The sequence below is a fragment of the Alligator mississippiensis genome, chromosome 8, assembly GCF_030867095.1.
Source record: "Alligator mississippiensis isolate rAllMis1 chromosome 8, rAllMis1, whole genome shotgun sequence".
NCBI lineage: Eukaryota > Metazoa > Chordata > Crocodylia > Alligatoridae > Alligator > Alligator mississippiensis.
The window spans coordinates 23,943,034-23,961,139 of NC_081831.1; the positions used below are offsets into that span (position 1 = coordinate 23,943,034).

The 18,106-nt window shown below is 46.1% G+C and overlaps 1 protein-coding gene across 2 annotated transcripts in view; it reads right to left on the reverse strand.

Moving 5' to 3' along the window:
• The window catches only part of LOC102566534 (venom factor), a 68,366-nt gene extending 51,877 nt beyond the window's left edge, over nt 1-16,489 (reverse strand). The window contains exons 1-11 of one of the 2 annotated variants that reach the window (XM_014610875.3): nt 16,352-16,468; nt 15,391-15,583; nt 11,295-11,457; nt 10,306-10,376; nt 8,987-9,081; nt 7,425-7,507; nt 6,650-6,740; nt 4,803-4,905; nt 3,661-3,781; nt 1,191-1,306; nt 557-703 (exon numbers count right to left, since the gene is read on the reverse strand). In XM_014610875.3, the coding sequence (XP_014466361.1) occupies nt 557-703; nt 1,191-1,306; nt 3,661-3,781; nt 4,803-4,905; nt 6,650-6,740; nt 7,425-7,507; nt 8,987-9,081; nt 10,306-10,376; nt 11,295-11,457; nt 15,391-15,583; nt 16,352-16,422 (1,254 nt within the window). In that variant the 5' untranslated portion in view covers nt 16,423-16,468. Of the gene's footprint in view, nt 1-556; nt 704-1,190; nt 1,307-3,660; nt 3,782-4,802; nt 4,906-6,649; nt 6,741-7,424; nt 7,508-8,986; nt 9,082-10,305; nt 10,377-11,294; nt 11,458-15,390; nt 15,584-16,351 lie in introns of both variants that reach the window. The other variant, XM_059732367.1, reaches the window with a different exon arrangement.
• Between the last annotated feature and the right edge of the window lie 1,617 nt (nt 16,490-18,106).

The window sequence follows — 18,106 nt, forward strand, 5'->3', positions numbered from 1 at the left end:
CTACCGCCTCTTTAGCTTTTATGGTCTCCGAGAGTTGCCTCAGGAGCCCCGAATCTCTTTCTTCCCCTTGATGTGGGGGTCTGTAGCAGACCCCTACCACCAAATCCCTTTCTCCTTGCCCCCCATGTAGCCTAACCCACAATCCTTCTACTTCCTCATCCTTGGATTCCGTCTTGATGAGGGTTGATGTATATTGCTCACTGACATAGAGCGCAACCCCTCCCCCTTTCTTCCCCACCCTGTCCTTTCTGTACAATCTATAGCCCTCAATATGTACCGCCCAGTCATGGGATGAATCCCACCAGGTTTCCGTTAGCTCCACTAAGTCATAGGTGTGACTTAGTTCCCTATGACTGTTTTGCCCATCCTGGGAATAAGAAGATAATACAATCTCCATCAAGATCCATCCAGTCATTGGCTTATTTGCCTGTTCCCCATCACTTCCTTCAATGCTTTGTACAATGGCACAGTTCCCAAAGGAACGTCACCCAGAAGATGCTGCCCATGGAGGGTTTCCACAGTCCCCAGGGTCTTGTGATAGGATCATGCTACTCACAGTGATAGGCAGCTGGGAGCTGTCTCCAGCTGTATTCTTAATCAGCTTGGCTGTCCCATCTCCCTGAGTCAGTCGCAGGTCATCAGAGCCCCTGATCTTCACGGGGACACGTGAAGCTGGAGAGCCATCGGGGTTGGTGACATAGACCTGAAATGGAGAGGATAGAGTGATTTCATAATGCCAGACTCTCCATTTCCTCCATCTTCTAGCACGCCCCACTAACCAGACTACTTATTCTACTGCACTTCTTTTTGTCTTGTAATAGTTCCCGAAAACAACTCTTCTCTGCTATATAATAGCCCTCCTTGGTCCCTCTCACTAAGGATATTTTCCTCTGATATCTCGCTCAGCCTTCCTCTGCTTCTCTCTCAGACATGAGGAAGGGCACCTGATATCCAATACACTGTCCAGCGTCTCTCCCAGCTACATAGCTGGTCCAATAAAAGCCACTGCAAAATAGCCTTGTTGTTAAACATGTCCTTGGACCATCATGCCAATATCAACACTCCAGTCCCACTACAACATAAATCCTGAGTCATTTCATGGACTTTGGTGTCATGAGTCTGTCTGAAATTAGAACTACGGCCCGTTCTCTCCAAAACAAAAGTCTAGATCCAGGTGGAACAGATATTACCATGAGTTCAAAGGGCATCCCTGGCTTGAAGTACTTGGAGGTTTTTGTGAAGTGGATCTCATAGGGGGATGTAACAATGTAAATTCCAGTTTTCTCTGCTTCCACCATATCACTGCCTGCAAAAAAAAAAAAAAGTCAGGGGATGAGAGAAAATTCATGTTAGGATGGATTCTGATTTCACCTGCCTTCATGGCAATCTGGAACACATCTTCATTATGATGACTGATGGCAGGAAGTGTCTCATAGATACCGCTGCTCAAGGAAGCGTCAGCCCTGAGTAAACTATCCCAGCCAAATGTCTGGCCACCTGCTCTTGGATATTTCCAAGGATGGAGGCTCCACTCCACCATTTCTCTGAGCAGCCTGTTCCATAGCCTGCTCAACCACCACCACAGTCAGATCGTTCTTCCTCACCTCCAACCTCAATTTCCTCTGCTACAGCTTGAAGCCATTGCTCCTAGTCCTGCCCCCTACAGCCACAGAGAAAAGCACATCTCCATCCCCTCTGTCATTGCCTTTCAGGCATTTGAAGTCTGTGATTAAATCCTTCTCAGTCTTCTCTTCTCCAGACAAAATAACCCTCATTCTTTCAGCTTGTCCTCACCAGTCCTGCTTCTCAGGCCCCTAATCATTGTTGTCATTCTCTGCTGGACTCTTTTGTATCTGTCCACATCTTTCTTGAAGTGTGGGGCCCCAAATTGGACACACTACTCCAGCTGAGGCCTCATACTACTCCAGGTGAGGCCACATCCAGTGCTGTATAGAGCAGAAAAATTGCTTCCCTTGATTTGCAAGAGACACTCCTACTAATGCAACCCAGGAAACTGTTGGCTTTCTTTACTGTTGGCTCATATTCAACTTAGGGCATTTTATTCACTTATATTCAACTTCACAAAATGTCAGCTACAACCAGTGAAAACTGGTAAGGACCAACCCCAAGGTCCTTTTCTGTAGTACTGTAGCCAGCCAGTCATTCCCCAAGCTGCATTTGTGCATGAAATTATTCTGTCCCATGTGCAACATTGCACTTGTCCTTGTTGATTGTCATCTATGGAGCTATAAAGAACCCTCGGGAGCTTCATATGGTCATAAGAATTTTCATTTACTAGGTCAGACCATAGGTCCATCTAGCCCAGCATCTTGTGTCTCAGTTCTGCCTGCGCTGCTCCTCACACCTTTTCATTTATGCACTTCCCATCCATGACCCCACCAAGTCTTGGGATCTCCTGGTCAACCTCCTCCTGGCCCTAGCCAAGCTCATGATCTATCTGACCAGGAAGGAGGTTCTGGCTGGGAGGACCACCAGGGACTGCAAGGCCTCTTTCCTCTCCTTTGTTCGTATCTCCAGGCAGAGTTTCATTGGGCAGTGTCCACTGGCTCCTTGGACTCATTTGAAGGCCAGTGGACACTGCCCCATGTGCTGCACTTGGTGTCCCCCGAGTGCACTCATTTTAATCTGTGACCTTTGTTCCTTTCTGACTTGTTCTTGTGTTGTCTGAAGTAATCAATTAACACATATCCAATAGCCCCCTATATTAACAGGGGGCTAACTGTTGCTCTACGGGTTTAAGACCCATGGCCCCATTATGTGTCAAATAGGCCTGTGTCACATGGGGACAGGGAGCAGATGCTGAAAGGGAGAGTGAACTGGGTTTGACTCAGATTTTTCCCACTGCTCCTCTCTCCCTTGCAGCCTCCAGCATTTAAGATTTAGGAAGCTCTGATTCAGGGGCCATGCCCCTCACTCCCATGTTCAATAGCTACTGATGCCCCTTTCCTCCAAGAATGTCTCCAATTCCTTTGGGAATCTGGCTACTCTCAGCTTCCACCACATCTGGTGGCAACGAGTTCCACCCTTTAATTCCACACTGTGGGAAAAAGAACTTCCCTTTGCTAGTTTTAAACTGCCTGCCTGCTAGTTTCATCTTGTGACCCCTCATTCTTGTCTGGTGAGAGTTAGTTGATAATAAATCCTTACTGACTTTCTCTTTGCCATTTAGCATTTTATAAACCCTTTTCATGTCCCTTCTCAAGCCTCTCTTTCTAAACTGAATAGGCCTAGCCTCTCTAGTTTCTCTTCATATGGAAGCCCCTCCAGACCATTTAGCATTCTTGTTACCCTTCTCTGGACCTTCTCTAGTTCTTCTCTGTCCTTTTGGAAGTATGGAGACCAGAGCTAGGCACAGGATTCAAGGTGCGGACGCACTGTATATTTATAAAGGGGCATCATGATACTTCCAGTTTTATTCACAATCCCCTTCTTAATAATCCCTCACGCTTCATTTGCCTTTTTGATGGCTGCTGAGCACTGAGCTGCTGTTTTTAGCTAGGCATCCACAACCGTTCACTGAGTTGGCAAGATGCACTGAATTGCATCTAGAAAAAAGAGGTGGAATAATGATCTAGTTTTGCATTCTCCTCCCAGGTAGAGTCTGGTTTTGCACTGCTCCAAAGTAAAGCCCCTGCTCACCTGATTCTGTCAGAACGGTCACGCTGATGTAGATGGAGTGGCCGATGAGCTCAGTGAGGTTGACAAATCGGGATTGGAGCATGGCACGGGTCAGCACTGCCTCTCCATTTCCATCAGTTATCTAGCAAGATGGAAGGGATTTCATAATCTCACATGCAGTAAGAGAGCTACCTGCCCTGAAATGTTTATGCATTTCTGATGCCTTGGAGCAGAGGGGGTCAGCCTTATGGATCCAAGGATGAGTGGCATGATGGAGTTCTTTGGGTGCAATGAGTTATGGGCTGGATGCTGTGCAGGGTTTGTCCATGGGTGTGATTCAGCCTGGTCCCTGCACTCTCGATCCAGCCACAAAGTAACCCCATGAGTGAGTGAGATCAGGTATGTCACACCATGTCGTCCAACCCATGGGACTCCCCATGGGTCCAGACATTTGATGGCAGAGGAGCAGCGGCAGTGTTAATTGCCATGACCTTGGAAGCCATAGCAATTAGTGGTGCCACAGCTTCCTCACCACCAAAGTTTTGGACCTACGGGGAACCCGGTGGGCTGGATGACATGGCTCTGCAGGCTGGATTCAGCCCACAGACTGGAGATGGAGCACAACTGCTTTAGAGCAGTGGGAGACTTGTTGCAAATGTCCAATACTAGAATCAAAAGAGTGCCCTTGTAAATGGAGCTAGGTGGAAAAAGCCCACTTCTGCTCCTTGATGGCTTCTACATTTGTAGAAAAGGTTCCAGCTGAGTCCATCCTCCCACAGCCCAGCTGGAGAGGGCACAGGCAGCACTGAATCCCCCCCTCCACCTTCTAGACTGTGGAGAAAACAACAGTGTCAGGCAGAAGGGGTGGGGGAAAGGGGAGCGAACTGGATGTGCCTCTGAGCATGGAGAGGAAGGAAGGAGGTTCTTACATGTTTTTTTTAAGACCCCAGAGGCTCCCAGGCTGGATCCAGTCCCAAAGAGGGGGTGCAGCTGTGCCACTGCCCCCCACCTCTGGATCTGTCCCTGGGGCACTTCATGCAATGGGGTTGTGCTGGAGTTTTTGCCCCTGTAACTGGTTTCCCACCCTTTCAGGTGCAGAGGGCCATCGCTGCTCTGCCTTTGCTCTTTAGTTTCCATGTCTACGGGGCCTTCCCCTGAGTTACCTCCACTCTCCTCAGAGACTGCGGGATGCTCTTCTTCTCATCCCCAACAGCCACACCGAAAAGGACAAAGGCATTGCCCTGCACATCTTTGCCATAGAGGAATCTGAGGGAGGAAAACTGAGTAAGACAAGACACAAGGCAACCTCTGGAGAGGGGCACATATAGAAAGGGGGTGCAGTGATATGGCCAACCCCCCCCCAGCTTTGGTTCTACCATGGATCAGCTCTTAGGGTGGGTCTGCTCAGAGCTCCTGATTCCCCCCATTGCAAGGGAAGGGTGAGTGATCTCAGCATTCACCCTGTGGGCTCCGGAGCTACAAAACAGGCTCTAGCCAACATTGAGCGGGTGTCAGGGCTCCTAACAGGCAACTCAAATCAGATTAATTTCCTAGCTGCCAGAGACTCTAATTGGCAGTCCCATCCCTACTGATGAATCAGTCGGCCACAGTTAGGGTTTCCCAATTAGTTTCTGGAGAGATTGGTCTTCTCACTGAAGTCTATCTTTGACACCAAGCTACAGGCCAGTCAACTGTTCTTCTGTAGGTCTGCTGTGGGCAGCCTCTCTGGAGCCATCCTCCCTGATTTTCTGGCTTCTGATCCTTCTCAGCTCTGCTTCCAGGCTTTGGCATTTAACAGTTTCACTAACTTGGTCCCTGAGCCAGGACATTGGAGAAGTTGTGGACCATGTATATGTAGGACACAAGAGTAGGATGTGGACCAATGACTGTAAGTTACAGCACACTAGGTTTAGATTGAATAGCAGGAGAAACTTCTTCATTGCCAGAGTAGTGAGGCGGTGGAATAAACACTCAGGGGAGCTGTGCACTCTGCAGCACTGGAGGGATTCAAGGAGTGGTTGGACAGACACTGGTCAGGGATGATGGAGGTGTAATGATGTCTGTGTTCTGCAACAGGGATTTCCCAGGCTTCTGGACTTCCCTGGTTGCCCCCTCCCTCACTTTCTACTCCATGTGTCAGGGTGTTTTTCAGCCTTCCTCAGAGTCATTGGGTATTGGCTTCAGTCAAGCCTGGGGCAGGAGGGATGCAGTGCGGGAACTGATGCACTTGAACCCCTCTTTGATACCTGTTCCACCTAAAGTTTAAAACCAACTGCCCGACAATGACAGCAGCATTTCTAGTCAGGCCATGCTAGGGGAATCCATTGACTTCATGGCTCATTATAATCTACCTGAATCCTTCTAAAACCTTCATTCCACAGATGTTAACGACTGTCTCTCCTTTTTAATGGTCTCAATGTTCCACCAATCAGGCTAGCCTTTCCTCTGCAATTCTGCTGTCTGTTCGCTGCTCCTGGTCATGAAGCTCCTATTTCTCAGCCCTGCAGACTGTTCTTAACTCATTCCAATGAAGTTACTTTTTTTTGCTTCCATACAGCCCAAGGCCCTTAGCATATTAATAAATCTTCTAGCTTATTTTTAACTGGAGAAAAATATGTGTTGTTTCGTATGTAATGATTAACCTTACCATGTGAACCCCCGTTTCAAAATTCTAGGTCTGCCCTTGCCCTGGCTAAAGCAACCTAGCTTAGTGTCTATATTCAATCTGCTCTTGAAAATTTCTAAGGATGGAGACTCCATAATTGGACAAAAGGCAGAGTCTGCACAAAAGCTGCTACTCACGCTGGGGTGATGCTACATCTTCAGACTGACTCCAGGAAAGATAATTAAGCAGGGTTGGAGATGCCAGGACTCTACATCCATGGACTTGTTGAACAACTGTGGTTTTTACCCTGTCCGGGGTCTTTCTTCATTCACTTTTCAAGTCTTGGTTATGATCCTGGTAGGGCTAAGCCAATGGACTGATCTGCTTTATTACTTGCACACCTACCTTGCACTAATATCAACCCTGAGATCGTCATTGCCATCAATGTAAAAAAACTTCTCTGATGGCTCCAGTGTGACTTCAAAACGGGGCAACACTAGAGAAAGCAGAGGAGGAATAGATCATAGGAAAGTCAGATTGGAAGGGATCTTACAGGGTCATCTAATTCATCCCCCTGCTCACTGTGGGATCAACCCTGACTAAATCATCCCAGCCCGGTGTCTGTCTAACCTGCTCTTGGACATGTCCAGGGATGGCGACTCCACTACCTCTCTAGGCAGCCTGTTCCAATGCTCAACCACCCTCAGAGTCAGAACGTTCCTCCTCATTTCCAACCCCAATTTCCCCTGCTTCAGCTTGAAGCCATTGCTCCTGGTCCTGTCTCCAGCAGCCACAAAAAAGCCTGTCTCTGTCCTCTCTATAATCACTCTTCATGTATTTGAAGACTGTGATCAAATCCACCTCAGTTTTGTCTTCTCCAGTCTAAATCACCCTAGTTCTTTCAGGCTTTCCTCATAAATTATGCCTCTCAAGCCTCTAAATCATTTTTGTTGGTTTCTGCTGGACTGTGTCCAATCTGTCCACATCTTTCCTGAAGCGTGGAGCCCAACACTAGATACAGGACTCCAGCTGAGGCCTCACCAGTGCCAAAAAGAGTACAAATGAGAGAACATTGACTTCGCTGGACAGTATGGGGGATTTCCAGTGCCCGACTGACTGAAGCGTCTATTTTTAGGAGACTAGATTAAGGACTGGCAAGGGATGGCACTAGAAATCTTACCATACTCCTTAACATCAAACTGTGCACTGAAGTTCTGATGATAGGAATCTTCATATTGGGCCATGATTTTCCAGGTGCCTAGACTAGAGAGGAAAAGAAAGGGAGGAATGAATGAATGCACCTAGCACACAGATGTCACAAAGTCTTTTTGGCCCATTTTCTTCTCCAGGCAATTTTATCCTTTTATCAAGCTGAATCTGACTCCAATAGTTTCCCCCCCAGCCATTTCAGGGCCCTGGGAGACAGCAGAGAACCTGGTTTAAAATAACCAAAATCTGAATGGAGTTTGGTTGCCATGAGCAGATTTGACTGTAGTTGAATGAAAGGGAAGCCCCTAACACAGTGGCGGGCAATTATTTTGGGCAGAGGGTCGCTTACTGAGTTTTGGCAAGCTGTTGAGGGCTGCATGGGTAGCCCCGCCCCTTGACAGGTGCCCCGCCCCCTGGTTGCCATCTTGTGACCAGAAGTCCCGCCCCCTAACCCCTGACCTTTGCCACCCAAAGTCCCTCCCCTTGTCCCCAGAAGAACTCCTTTCAGCAAGGGGTATTGCCATCTCAGAACCAGAAAAATACCAAATTATATTCCAAAAAGCAAAATACTCTGCCCAAAATAACTGCCCGCCCTTGATCTACAGCATTCATTAATTTGATTTCAAAAAATATTTTTGTCTTGATTCACATGTGTTTGTGTAGTGTACATAGAGGTGATTGCACAATAGATTAAAATGAAGTGTTACTTTTGTATATTTTGGAGGGTGCATATAGGCACCCTCCACAATATACAATATTGTGAAGGGCTGTGGGTGTGTGGAGGAATGTGTGGCGGGGGAGGGTGGCTGGGCTATATGAGGGGGTGTGGGTGTGGGGGTCTGCATGTATGGCAGTGCAGGGGGGAGTGTGGGTGCATGTGTATGGTAGGGTGTGTGTTTGGGACTAACCCTATGAACACACACACACACACACACACACACTCTGTCCCTGCCTGCACACACAGACACACATACACACTTACCAGCACAGCCCCGTGCTCCCATGTCCAGTGATGCAGCTGGGAGCCATGTGGTCCTGGAGCAGGGCAGGGGCAGGAAGAGAGTGAAATGGCTGGGGGTGGGTGGGGCTGGACTGCTCAGTTCTGCTTGGTCCTACTGCCCCTGTGTCCTGTCAGGTTTGATAGGCAGCCAGGAGCAAATAAATATTAATTTACTCATTTTTTTAGGGGCCCCTAGGACATAGTCTATGGAACCCTGGGGGTCTGCAGACCACAGACTGAAAACTACTGTCCTAGACCTTAAAGCTGTAGGTTTCAAGTGAGAGAGGAACAATGGAAAAACGCCTGGTCAGACCCATTCACACTCCCTTTCAGTCTGTGACACTGTGTAACACAGGAGCCTGGGTCAGATGGATCTTGGGTCTGACCCCGGAAATGGCCATTCTTATGCTCTTATATGTTCTTAAGTTGTGCGCCCAAGTATTCACATGAACTACCACCAGTTGCCTGCTTCACTTCCTGATCCCTGCTGTTCTATGGTGCATCCATATGTAATGGCATTTAAAGTGACTTACTTGACAAGTTCAGGTAAGTGGTAGGATGTGGAGATGATGCCTGACTTACTGACTGAGGATACAATGTCCCTCTTCACAATGATGCCTTCTGGAGTCTGGTAAGGAAAATCATTAAGCAGTGAAAGAAAATGTGTGTCCTGTCTAGATGCCCAAATCCCATCTGCCTGTCTTCTTCCTGTACCAGTGCTCCTCAAATTAAGACAGAGGTTAAATGCTGACCACAAGGGGATCCCAAATGTGGTGGCTGTGACTGGAAAGAATCAACACTACCCTTCTGTCCCTGAATGATGAGCTCTGCCCCTTCCCTCCATGAGGTGGGCAGGGAGATGGGTGACTAAGAACCAGAGACTTGACACTGACAAATGACTTCATGGCTCATTATAATCTACCTAATACACCCAAATCTGTGCCCTTCACAAGTGATAATGACTCTCCTGACCCATCTTGCTCTTCCATGTCTCAGGTTTCTGCTGTGACTCTCCTGCCTGTTGGCTGCCTGACAATTTCTCCTATGTCCTGATTTTATTTACCCAGGGAATTTTAAACAAGCCCTTGTTCCATCTGCTATTCAACCCTGTCTCTCTCCCGGAGACCTAAGGAAGGGTACTGTGGTATCCAAAAGCTTGACGATCTCTCTCCCAATGTTATAGTTGATCCCAAAAAGACATCACCCACAAAAATACTTGTCTGTAGGCAGCAAGGCTTTTAAAAATAGCCGAGTTGGCAGAACATCCTTATTTTCTTGAATACAACACATACTCTTTCCCTCAAAATTAGCCCCCTCCAGAACCGGGGTGAGTGTATTAAGCTGATGTTCTTCTGACTGGGATAGAAGCCCCTTGCTTTGATTCCTGTTCTGCCCAGAATCAGCTGTGGCATTGCAAGCTACGCAGCTGAGGCTCATGGTTCTTCATAGATGTTGATGACCCTCTCTCCTTTTTAATGTTCTTGATATTCGAGTAATCCACCTAACCTTTTTTCCAGCAGTGCTGCTGTCTGCTAGCTGCTCCTGATTTGTCCCCTCCTATTTAATAGCTCTGGGGACTCCTTAGCTCTTTTAAAAAACAGATCTACCCACAGAGACCAGTCTTCAGCAGAAGCTAGGGTTTCAGTTTTAGTTAAGCAGGAAAAGCAAAGGGAGTGAGCTGAAGGTGAAGCTCTGTCCCTGCTCTATGCAACCATAACTCTGAAAAACCCCCTCTTTTTGTTCATTCCACCTATCAAAACACAAGGTGTTATATTCCAGGGTGTGTTATATGTGAGAAAATATACTATACCACTCCACCCAAATGTTTTATGGCGATAAGAATATGACTTACTTCAAGTTCAACGATAACTGGTTTCATCACTGGTTCTAGTTTGTGGCCCACTGTAAAAAGTCGGTAGTAGACTGAAAGAAAAAGTCATGTGGATGACTGATGGCTCTATCATGCCTGGAGCTGTGTCATTTCAGCTTCATCAGAACATGGCCTGGTATTTCCTGACCAGTATTGTGCAGGCGTAGATCCAGGGTGAGGGTGGAATGATACAGTTGCACCCCCGCCTCCCCTTTGATTCTTGTTCAACCTACATTTTAAAACCAACTGCCTGCCAGCAGCAGTGTAATTTCTATTCAGGCAGCACTGAAGAGTTCATTAACTTCATGGACCATTGTTATCGTCCTTATTCCTGCTAATCTTGTTACTCCACAAGTGTTAATGCCCTCCCCCCTCTTCCTTTTTTAATGGTTTTGATGTTTCACTCTTCAAACTTTCCTTTCTTCTGCTATTTTTCTTCTGCTATTTTTCTGTCTCTTATCTATTCTTGGTAATACCTTTCTTCTATTTCACAGTCCTGCGGACTCCTTATAGCTCTAGCTAAAAACCTTAACTCAAGTGTGGTCAGATTAACTCATGTGACTGACAATGAAGTATTGGGGGCCCTGTCAAGATGCCCAAAAAGAGTAGATTTTGTTTTATGAATCTAAATAAGAGATGTACATTTGACTATAATGATGACAAGACTAATGAAACAATAGCTTTTCACTATTCTTGCCTAGCTTGTTGTGTTTTTAAAACTTTATATATAGTCTTGCAAATTAGTGCAATACATTTACATACATTTTAGTACATCTAAACTTGCTTTGCTTTGATTTTAAACTGAATAACATGAAGCCAGATGCCTAGCATATGAGTAAAGTTTCTAGTTTCTGTTTAAATGGAGAAAAATATATGTTGTTGTATGTGAATCTCATAATCCCCCTTTTCAAAACCCGTGGTCTTGTGGGATCTATATTGTTTATGTCCACCTCACAGATGCAGGCCCTCACCTGTAGATCCAGGTGTGTAGATGGTTTTATCTGTCTGGATGAAGACGTAGCCACTGTGAAATGAGACCAGAACCACCTTCTCTAAGCTCATCTGGGGAAATTTGGCATGGACAATCACATACTGCTTAACTTTGGGATCTTTCTTTAGATCTTTGGAAGGAACCTGAATGAAAACAGCATTTGGCAGGGTGTTATCAGCTTATCAAGACAATCGGTAGAAAAATGTTAAGGCAGCAACAGTGAAAATGAAGCATACGTCATGTTAGCAGTTCCCACAAAGTTGCAAATGTCCATGAGAAAGCTTTGTGTGCCACAAATTTACCTTTGACCCACACATCTGCTCAATATCAGTTAATATTCCACGTGCAAATCAGGGTACAAAAATGGATCTTAAAAGGATAATAACCAGGGATCCTGGTTTTCTCTGATACAAAAATTGAAAATTCTCTGATTAAAACCCCCCAATTTTGCATTTTTCCATGATTAAAGTGAAATGCCACTATATATATATATAGATATCAGTTGAACACAATGTTTTATTGATATATTTACAATTTTAAAGCAATTTGGAAGCCTACCAGTGCCACATTCACTATAATAAAACAAATTCTAAATACATATAAACTTTGGCGTTTGATTCTTGGTTTCTTATCATGGAAAATCAGAGCTTCTGCTGCCCCCTTTGCTCACCAGGTCACAGGTCCACCTGCGGCTATCCCCCCCAAACTGCTTTGTGGTGCTGAGCAGCTCTGATATGCTGGTGCCCTGCCCATGCCATTGCCCCTCACTCCCCACCCACAGCCCCTTGCCCCTCCTCACCCTGCTGGAGGGGGCCCCCAGCTGCCAGGGCTATGGGGCCAAGGACCCAAGTCTGCAGCCTTCTGCACTCACAGCAGTGCCCAAGCCCAAGCTGCTGCATGTGGGAGGTGGCAGCAGCTGTGGTAGCATGGAGCATGGAGCCCAGCTCTTCTTCCTCCACAGGCGACATGGCCGAAGTGGAGCCTGTCGGGGGGCAGGGAGGGGGTGGATGTGAACTGCCCATTGAGGGCTTGGATGCCCTGCCTGTTGCACTCTCTCAGGGCCTCCATGGCCCAGCAGGTGGGGCCTGGTGCACTAGGGCAGAGCAGGGCTGGGTGGGGAAGCTCAGTGCTGCTGCCAGGAGACCCACACTGCCATGGCTAGATGCCCCCTGCCCACCTGGCAGCAGCAGGGGGCACAACTCTGCATCGCCATCCCCGCTGCTGCCATGTGGGCAGGAGGTGCCTTGCCATGGCAGCACTAGGGCTCCTGGCAGCAGCACCAAGCTTTCTTACCCTGCTCTGCCATGGTGGGTCCTGCCCACTGGGCTGTGGAGGTCCCAAGGGGAGATCAGCAGGGCTGGCAAGGGAAATACCATGACCACCAAGGTGGTTTTCCACCTGGTAGGGGAAAACCATGAATGTGGCATTGGGTTGTATCCTGACCGAGGTAATGCGATTAAAATGACACTGTGTAGTGGAGGGTTGCACCCTTATCTGCTTGTGGACAGGACTCCCTACAAAAGTCTCATAGTTAGCCTGCCACTTCAACTTCCAGTGGGAGGATCTCAGCTACGTGCTGACTTTATGAAAATGGGAGACTGATCCTTTGCTTGCTCCTGCAGCCATACAGCTGAGGGCAAGCGAAATTTAGCGGCATCCAAACCCCAAGCCTCCAGGCTTGGGCCTGCATGTAGGATGCCCACCAAAGGATTTGGAAGTCTTCGAAGCCCCAGGCAGGGATGAAGAATGTTTGCCAGTAGTAGAGCCTGGTTCTTGAATGATTCATATGGATTTGGAATTGATTTGTCTGATTTCTCTTGGGACACAAAAAATTTTCCTTAAAAAAAAAAAAAAGCAGGGAGGGGAACTGAGCCTGCAGCAGGCAGCCCATACCTGCTCCTGCCCTGCACACAGATCTGGGGGACGTGTGCCCTCCACGTCTCCCTCTGGGCACGCACATAGTGGTGGGAAGCCGGCGCCCCCTGCCACCCAATGAGCTGCCCATGGCTCTGTCTCACTCCCCACCCAGGTTCTGCAGCTGCGCATTTTGGCCCTGGGCCCCAAGGTCCATGTACTGCCCAGGCTGGGCAGCAGCTCCAGCCCCAGCCCTGCCCAGCTCCCTCCTTATGGGCTTCAATCCCCACCCTGCCAGGCTTACCTGCGGAAACTGCTCTTGAGGCTGCCTGGCGGCCATGTGTATGTGTATGTGTACACATGTGCATGGTGCCCCCTGCATGACTGCCCTCCTCCCTGTCCCATCCCCCCCCGCCCCCCCCAGCCCCTTGCAGGCTGGAACTCTGCCAGGCTGCAAGAGGAAATCCACCGTTTTTCACATATTTCTCCTTAAAATGAGAAAATCTGGGTTTTACCGTGCTTTTCCATGGTGAATGGAAAACCCAGATAATATCCTTGATAATAACTCAGTGAGTCAGGAGTAGAGTTGATCAAAATTTATGCCTGAAGAGTAATTCCAAGTTAATTCTTAGAATGATGTTCTAGATGTGATGGTCCAGGAATGATGCAATAGGCAAGGATTTCTTAGGGCAGGGGTTGGCAACATTTTTGGGCAGAGTACCAAAACACCTATAGCCTCAACTTGGAAAATGTTGGTGTGCCAGGGGTGGACAGCAGGGAAGCCATGAGGGACAAGTTCCTTGTTGTGGCAGTGCAGCCCCAGTCTCTTCCCCACTGTCTGCCCTGATGTGCTCATGCCAGACAATGCCTTTGCATGTCACACTCTGGCACCTATGCTGGGGCTTGCCTACCCCTGTCTTAGAGTGGTATCTTTTATTGGAGCAACTGCATAATGGGCATAAAGTTAGATACATTTTCAAATACAAGCCATTCTTCATCAGGTCTGAGCAGTGAGTAAAAAACTGCATAGTAAAAAACCAGTTGTATGAACGTGGAGAGAAATTTCTAGGGGTAGCAGGCAAACAATTAGCAAAAGAACAAGAAGCCAATTACTGAGAAATGAAGGCCTATCAAAAGAGAGGAGGGTCTTTCTCTCCCTTCATGTGTGGGGAGAATTGAAGTATCAGGAAAATTATAATGCAGTAAGTTACTATGCTGTGTTGGCTTTGACTAACCTGATTAAGACGGCTTACATTTGAAAAGCTGTCTAACTCTATCCCACCTATGCAGTTGGTCCAATAAAAGAGCTTACCAGAAAAAATCCTTGCCTCTTGCAATAAATTATAACATTTAAAAACTTTTTTTTGGTCCAATTTGGAACTGAAATAAAAAAAAAAAAAAAGGAAATTTCCAGCTAAATTATTTTCTCCCCAAAACAACTGTTTTTTAGATCAATGGAAACTTTCCATTTTGATAAATTCACCACATTTCATTCCTCTTTGATAAATAAAATGGTGAAGCAGCAGGTCATTTCAACATGCAAAATGAAAACATCCCCTTTGGGTAAAGTTTGTTACCCAGAGCAGTCCAGGATCAGGGAGACACAAAGGTTGCTTAATGATAATTATTACTGAGGCATTTGACAGTTCATTCTTGTCTAGTTCAACAGTCCTCTCAATTAGTGAGTTCTCTATACACTTATACTAAGCTGCACAGAAAATTATGTTTGGGCACATCTACATGTTGCCATGATTTAGTACTTCCTTTTGAAAGTACTATAGCATGGTGCAGTACAAGTGGTTACTGCTCTGTGTGTGTGGCGCACAGTTAGATTTTGCGGCTACATCACCGTAGCAGTGTGCTATACCAGGGGAGTGTGCTGCTCTGGTAATGTACCTGGCAATCACATGTAGACTCACCTGATTGTTACATTGCCGTAGTATGCCATACGGCGACATAGCGTGTTGCTACATCGCCATAGGGCAACATGTAGATGTGCCTTTTGTGATCCAAATGCACTCAAAAGTCTCAGAAAATAAGACCAAATTTAGCTTTGTATTAAAATATCCCATTTTGAAACCACACTCAGTTTGATTTTTTTTTTTTGAGACCCAGTTTATGGTTTTTGAATACTTAGGACTAGCCACACTAAACAGAAAAGACCTTGTACTTTGATTTAACTGTTTCTTTGCTTAGATGTACAAGCCAGAGGTTTATCCTACCTTTATTACAGCTATGCCCATCATATTATTATTAGTATCCAAGGTTGTTTTGACCTGGTATAGGATATAATTTTTGGCAGGGAAGTCTTGGACGGTAATTGTAACCTCGGCTGGACTGCTGATGCCATGACCTTCGACCACAACCTTCTCTTCACTCTCCACCCTCAAGATACTGGGAGTGATAAGTGTGCACCTATGGGAAAAGTTGACTTAGTATTTAAATACAGTTACATTTCTTGCTGAGACACCTCCCATGTAGAGATGAGGATTTTAACTCAACAAATTATATGCATGTCTATCCTACCTATAGGCTAACCATTCTCAATGGAAGTTTAGAAAAGCCTATACTAAATACCACCATATGTTACTACTCACAAGTCAGTCTAGTCCCCTAGGCTAGGGACAGACATTAACCAGTTTGAAAATGGCTGAAATCAGTTTGAGATAAGCCTGGCTGAATGTAGTATCAGAGTTAACTGATTTGGCTCAAACTCATTTATGTTATGTCTGTCCCAGACCCTTCTTATCCAGCTAGAATTCTTTGTTCTCTTGCAAGATGATTATAAAGGGATAAATATTGTAATACCCCCTGAGCTAGGGTCTAACATGACTGGGGTTATCCCAAACTAGTGCAATCTGCTGATTTTTCATGCTAATTTATTTTGATATAAGCCACAGAAGAATTCTGCCCAAGGGCAATGTTACTTTATCAGGATTTAGCTCTGGAGCTTTATGTTTCCAGTATTTTTTAAAGAAGCTATCAATCCAAAATCAATTTCAGAAAGCACAAGATTGCTAGAAAATCAGAACAAGCCAGCAAAAGGATTGCAAAAGGAGCACTGCAAAAGCAAACATCCACTCTTCAGACAACTGCAGTGAAGGAAGAAAAATGAAAAGTGGAGAGAAAGTATTGAACCCCATATTCATCTTCTCATGTCATTATAATTATGAGGGTACTTACAGTTTGCTTTGAGAAATAGTTGGGAACCAGAATGCAAATACGGCCACCAGACTGAGAACAGACCTCCCCATGGCGGTGAGGGAAAGATAAGAAGAAACTGCTTTTGCTGATCTATTTATCTAGAGAGTCTAATATAAATTAAACTCTTGTGCAAACATAAGAGAAGTTAATCAGTAAAGTGTGGAAAACCTCAGAGTTTTGCATTCTTCAAAGGAATAAGAGATTCCAAATCATGAGGGAGGTTTTATCTATCATATTTACTCACATACCACATGTACTTCTCCCCTCCACCTTATGTCTTAAATAGAGAAGCTGATTTTCTGCCCTGAAGAGAAGTTCCCCAGCTTTGATTCTTGGCCCACAAGGCAGAAGCAGTGGCATTTCTATTCAGGCAGCTGCAGGAGTCAGTCAAGAGTAAGGTGTAACTTCATTTGAGTAAAGTTATGCCTTTTCCAGCAAGCAGTATCTCCCGATCGTGTTACTGAACACATGTTGAGCTAATGTGGGGCTGCTTTATGAAAGTAATATAATCAGGAGACTCCAGTGCAGTGGTGGTGGTCATGGGATCATTGACTTAGATTGTAGTATATATTTAGATTCTAGTATGCATTAAGGTATGACTGTCAGCAAACTTAAGGGTAAAATAACATGCTACTTTTAGACCATACTTATGGCACTTAAAATGCCAGTGTCCACACATTAGAGCTCATTAACTCATTCTAAGTGCCCTCTGAGTATCTCAAAGTTATGCCACTTCAGGCAAGGGTTAACTCTAGGCTGTGTTACCCAGCTTATGTTAAGGTTATTTTCAGTCTGTTCCATGGAAATAAAAGGAGCAATGTGCAGTCCTTCATCATCCCAGGATGAACTACACCTAGCCCCCAACCCATCCAGAGAGCCCAGGTGTCCTGGCTTTTAGCCATTCCCCTAGTCAGGGGTAGATTGTGACAATCTTCTTGTGGTCTACTCCATCAATTGCTCTTAGAGGGAAGCTAATGCCATACTTTCATCACAACACCTGCATTTGGATTGCTACCAGCCAAGTAGGTTGTTGGACTGCTAGTGGAGTTCCCATGCTGAGCATAGAGCCCTTTTAGGGTGAGTGGTTACAGCCTCTGGGCCCACACCACTAGTAGGCAATGAATCTCTGTCTACCATCCTACAGCTCAACATCAAAGGAAGCAGCACAGCTAAGCTTGTTGTTAGTCAGATTGCTACTGAACACAATGCAGCTGTCATCCTCCTGCAGGAAACATACTGTGAATCACCTGACAGACTAGAATGGCTTTAACATGGCTGCCTTCACCCTCAGCAAGACCTAGGCTAAAGTTCTTTGTAACTCTGGGGAGATGATGATAACTTGGCTTCATTAGTTCATCTCCGACTGCGTCAAAAGTAACAAGATTCCATACATTTGGAGAAAGGCCACAGTTGTTGTGGTCCTAAAGCCTAACAAGCCCAAGGATAACGCAAAAAGCTATAGTCCAATCTCCCTCTCGTGCACTCCATATAAGCTACTGGAATGCCTCATTTATGCCTGAGTCTACCCCATAATTGATCTTCAGCCTAAGGAACAGACTGGTTCTAGATACAGAAGGTCAACAGTGGAGCAGGTAACTCTCTTTATTTAAGACATTGAAGAGAGCTTTGAGGCTGGGGAGAAGGTCAGTGCTGTCCTGGTGGACCTCACTGCTGCATACGATACTGTTGACTCCACGGCCTCTACTACAAGCTCCTCTGAATAATACTTGACAA